General features: G+C 41.2%; 1 protein-coding gene across 1 annotated transcript; it reads right to left on the bottom strand.

Moving 5' to 3' along the window:
* Window positions 1–453: 453 nt before the first annotated feature.
* On the bottom strand, window positions 454–1,911 carry LOC115434464 (D(1)-like dopamine receptor). Its single transcript, XM_030156427.1, has one exon. The coding sequence runs from the start codon at window positions 1,909–1,911 to the stop codon at window positions 454–456; it is 1,458 nt and encodes a 485-aa protein (XP_030012287.1).
* Between the last annotated feature and the right edge of the window lie 3,524 nt (window positions 1,912–5,435).

Below are 5,435 nucleotides of genomic sequence, written 5' to 3'. Positions count from 1 at the left end.
CTGGTTAATTTGCATTATTATTTTTGGCGCTAGGTCAAATGTTCAAAAATACTAGCATCTGTCACCAAGTGTGCATAAAATGCACACCTGTAAATCAAACTATTAAGTATTATGTGTTGATTTATTTTTCTGCTCTAATTTGATTTTATTTTTGTAAATCAAGGTCAGCCCCAATCATACAAATCAAATGTTAGAAATAGTGCGTTTTGGGCACACTTGGCAGACAGATGCTAGTCTTGTAATTTTCTTTTGTTTACAATGTGCACATTTTAGTTGGTGGCCAGAATTTTAAAGATCAGGCAAAAATGAACAACTTCTGAATTCTAACCTTATTTAAATTGTGAAAAATAATATAAAGTTTTTTAAAACAAAGTGCAAAGTGTGCCTAAAAGGCGCACCCGGATACCGGAGGGTTAACATTTAGCTGCAGTGGTTTATCAGCCGGTCTCCGTCCTATCCGTCCCGGTGGACTTGTCCAGGTATAAGTGCGTCACACTCCAGCGCCACCGTGGAGGTAAAAGGCGTGATGGTTTCCAGGGAAATCTCGGGGTCGTCGTCCAGCTGGACCGTGGCTGAAGGCAGCAGCAGCGACCTGTTGCAGCTCCTGGAACAGTTGGAAATGATCGAGCCCTCGTCGAACTGCGCGCTGACATCGTCCAGGCGATCCGATTCGATGTTGACGGTGCACGGGTGCTGCAGCGCCTGCACTGGGACCAACGCCTCCTTGTGGAGCGTCGTGTCGTGGTGGTACGATACGAGCTCGTTGCTCAAGTTGACAGCTTCCACCGCGTTGCTCGAACAGATCCTGTTGCAACCCAGGATGGTGGTGAACGCCCGGCGGAAGTCGGCATTGAACGCATAAATGACAGGGTTAAGGGAGGAGTTGGCCCATCCGAACCACACGAAGACGGTGAAGGTGGTGTCGCTGATGCAGGGCGGGTCGCAGAACGGGACCGTACAGTTGAGGACGAAGAACGGCAGCCAGCAGAAGACGAACACGCCCATGATGATGGACAGCGTCTTCAGGACTTTGGTCTCCTTCTTGAACGAAGACTTCAGCGAGGCTTCGTCGTTGGGCCGATGCGCCTGGTTCCGGTTTGGACCATGACCTTGGTGCTGCGCCTGCTCCGCCGCTCTCTCCAAAGACGTGATCCGGCGAATTTGGGTCTGGGCTATCCGGTAGATCCGGGTATACGTGGCGATCATGATCACCACGGGGATGTAGAAGCTGATGAGCGACGACGAGATGGCGTAGGTTCGGTTCAGGTTGGCGACGCAACTCTTGGCGACGGAGCTGCTGTTGAGGTCGCTGCTGTTGGAGAAGTTCGACAACAAAACCTCGGTCATCGCTTTGTCCTCCTCGCCGTCGCGGTGCCAGTTGAGCTGCACGGGGATGAAGGAGATCAGAATCGACAAAGTCCAGGCGACCCCGATCATGACGAAGGCCACCCTGTGGGTCATCTTGCGCTCGTACTTGAAGGGGCTGGCGATGGCCCAGTATCGGTCCACGCTGATGATGCACAGGTTGAGGATGGAGGCCGTGGAACACATGATGTCGAAAGCGATCCAGACCCCGCAAAAGCGACCGAACAGCCACGTGCCGGTCACTTCGGTGATGGCCTCCCACGGCATCACCAGCACGGCCACGAACAAGTCGGACACGGCCAAGGAGATGACGAAGAAGTTGGTGACTTTGGAGCGCAGGTGGCGGAACTTGACCACGGCTGCGCACACCAGCGTGTTCCCGAGCAGCGTGGACACGATGAGCAGGAAGAGGATGCAGGCCACGAGCACGCGCAGCCCGCCGCCGCTCCCTTCTTCTTCTTCTCCGCCCTCCTCCTCCTCCTCCTCCGCGCCTTCCAGCTCCGACAGGACGTGCGTAAAATTAGTCCACAGCGTGTAGTTCTCCATCGTCCTCCCACAGGTTTAAAAATCCAAACCCTAGACCCAGCTCTTCTTCTTCTTTTTTTTTCTTTTTTTTTTTTTTTTTTTTATAACATCCTCTGGTGTGTGAATAAAGAACAGATCACTGTGACCAGTTCAACTCCTGTTTCCTTCTGTCGTGCCCACAGACGCGCATTTATCCACAAATACAACACTCACCAAAAATGAGCTGACAGACGCAGGACTCCGTTCCCGACTGTTCCAGATGTGGTTTCATGTGTCCGCAGGGTGGGGGGGTTCATCCCGTCTGTCCCGGTCTGTCCCGGTCTGAGGAGTCTGATGTGACTGGGTCTGTGTCACCGTCTCCCCCTGTGACGCGCACAGACCGAGGATCAGGTGGAGGAGGCTGCGGGACTAACACACCTCCACAGCCCAGGAAAGGCACACCTACCCCTCTGAATAATAATAATAACAATAATAATAATAATAATAATAATAATATATTATTATTATTATTATTATTATTATTATTATTATTATTATTATTGAAGATGCTGCGGGACTCCACACCTCCACAGACCAGGAAAGGCACACCTACCCCTCTGAATAATAATAATAACAATAACAATAATAATAATAATAATAATAATAATAATAATAATAATAATAATAATATTGAAGATGCTGCGGGACTCTACACCTCCACAGACCAGGAAAAGGCACACCTACCCCTCTGAATAATAATAATAATAATAATAATAATAATAATAATAATATATTATTATAATAATAATATTATAAACCAAATAGTCTTATCTTATCAATACAGGTCAATAATTGGTGTAAAATACAGTTCTTTATCTTTTCATGGTCATCAGATATGACCATATTTGGACGTTTAGAGGCTCCATAGTTACCGTGGAAACACAGTCATCTTCTACAACATTGAGTAAAACCCATGGGATTGGATCAGTGGCATTGGATAAAATGAACAAAAATGAAAAATCAAACACACACAAAAAACTTTACAAAATATGAAAATATAAGCAACAAAATTCACTAAAAGCAAAAGAATTAAAGAAGCAACAAAATGAACAAAACAACCAAAGTAATGGAACAAAATGAAGAATTAATCATAATTTAACAAAAAAAAAAGAGGTAAAACAATAAACTACAAAAACACAAAAACTACTCACAGATTAATATTATTATATAATGACATTAAAAAAAAAACAATGGTAAGCAGGTTTATGGTTTAGATCTTCTTTTGGTGATTTGTTCCATAGCTGAGGCACAAGTTTTTTTTTTTATTAAACCTTTATTGATAATTAACAAGTAGAAAGATGCAACATTTAACAGAAATTAGCATCACATATAAATGCAAGTATTGATACAAACAATTAGCAGCTAAACAGAACAATACAATAAACAAAAGTGATCTAGTATTAACAAAAAATAAAACAGTTCGAGGGTACGTTCACATTTGTGATTTTTTTTTTTTTTGCTACAGCTAATTTTTTATAATACATTTTTAATTCTTTTAATTCAAACATATTGATGTGAGGGAGGGATCTGGAGAACTTATGAATATGATACTTACCATCAGTTTAATTAGATTAATTAAGAAATGTAAAGGTTTATTAGAACATTCACATTTAGTTCTCACATTTCTGAGGAACATTGAAGAACAATTAGAAATATTAAATAAGATTCAAAGAAATCTAATTTGATTTAGTGAATTATTCCAAACATGCAATTGAAATTTAACATGTATGTGAACTAGCAAACCATACAAAATAATACAAACATTAAGAATCATAACAATCCTAGACAGAAGAACAGCACAACAGTTCCGTTTACATTTACCCGAAAAGGGGTGGAAAGAAGTGCAACTTATTTAATCCCACCCCCTCTCCCTAAAATATTATTAATAATATATATGTCCCTCTTCCTTTTACATTACTCTTTTATATTTATATATCTATTCACACACACACACACTCATTCATCCATATACACATGCATACGTTTATACATATACACACAACATACAAGTACACATATACACATACAAATACACATATAACACTGAGGAACAATTTGAAAAAAAATTTCCGTTGAGTTAGATTTTTATGCTGATTAAAACTAAAACTGGCATGCTGATTCCAAAATTGCAGTCAGTTTTTTTCTAGCACGTCAAGTTTTTTCTCCACAGCTTACCCTCCAGATAAGCAAAATTCCACCGATTAGCTGTAGTAAGACTTGCCAGCTGATTACAACTGGACTCATCTACAGCTACGTGGCCACTTGTTTGTGCAGTCACAACTGAGACAGTGCGGTGAGAGGTGTGTGCAGCTAACAGTAGGTCAGCACTATGAATATCTGCAAACAGAAAGCTAGCATAGTAGGAATTAAGAAGATTTGTGCTGGCTTTTCTCTTAACCTTGTAACCATGGGCATACCGTTGTAAGGTCTGTTTCGTTTTATGCTGTTTTTTTAGTTTTCAAAGCTTGTAACTATTCCATCTTAGTGTTTTATTTCCATAGGTATATATTTCCTTTGTTCCAGATCATGTCTGCTCCTGCTACTTCTCGTCGTAAATGCCTAAACAACCCTGAGTCCTTTTGCTTTATTTGTGGTCGTTTCACCATTCCAAGTCAGAGGGCAAACATCAGTGCATTTGTCAAACAAGCATATTTTGCATATTTTAAAGTAAAACTCAATGATCGAGACAAGCCATGGGCCCCTCACAAAGTGTACAAGCAGTGTGTGTCGACAGTTTATGGATGTGGACCAAAGGAACACGTGAAAAGTTGGCATTTGATATCCCCATGGTTTGGTGAGAGCAAAAAGATTGCACAGACTGTTGCTTTTGTTTAGTGAAAACACCAGGATTTAACAAGAAAAATAAAAGTAAAATAGAATATCCTAATCTACCGTCAGCTGTAAGACCAATGCCTCATTCAGCTGAAATTCCAGTGCCAGTTTTCGAACAACTACCTCCTCTAGAAGATCTGAGTGATGTTGAAGAACGCAGTGACAGCCAAGATGCAGATTTTGAAATTCATGAGGATTCAGTTCGTAGGGGATTTGATATTTCATTGTATGTCAATATTTGAAATTTTTTTATAAAACAAGCACATATCTGTTAAGTACAGTATTTTTCATATTTTTTAAGAAAACGGGGATCCTATAGTTCAAAAACTTGACGTCACAGAGAAAAACTGAGATCAGTTTTGGATTCTGCACACAAACATTAGTTAAAAACAGCTGTCAGACCTAACTCAGCAAAAAATTGTGTTCCCCAGTGTAATCATTCACCAATGCGTTTCTTAGTTGTGCTGGTGAATAAATAAAAAAATAATACCTAAATTTAATGACTAATAAATCACATTCAAGTACAGAATCAGTTTGTGTCCTTCCCAAACCTTTAGTCCATGACAGTCAGGGTTTGAACTGTCCCTTTCCTTCGACTTCTGCCTCTGTTCTGTCACCAGGTGGCGCCATCCGTCTACGTTTGGGTCCAAAACAGACACAGGCCCTTAGAACAT

This window comes from Sphaeramia orbicularis, chromosome 15 (genome assembly GCF_902148855.1).
Source record: "Sphaeramia orbicularis chromosome 15, fSphaOr1.1, whole genome shotgun sequence".
Lineage (NCBI taxonomy): Eukaryota > Metazoa > Chordata > Actinopteri > Kurtiformes > Apogonidae > Sphaeramia > Sphaeramia orbicularis.
The sequence above is the reverse complement of the archived record's forward strand: the minus strand, read 5'-3'. Positions and strand labels throughout refer to the sequence as shown.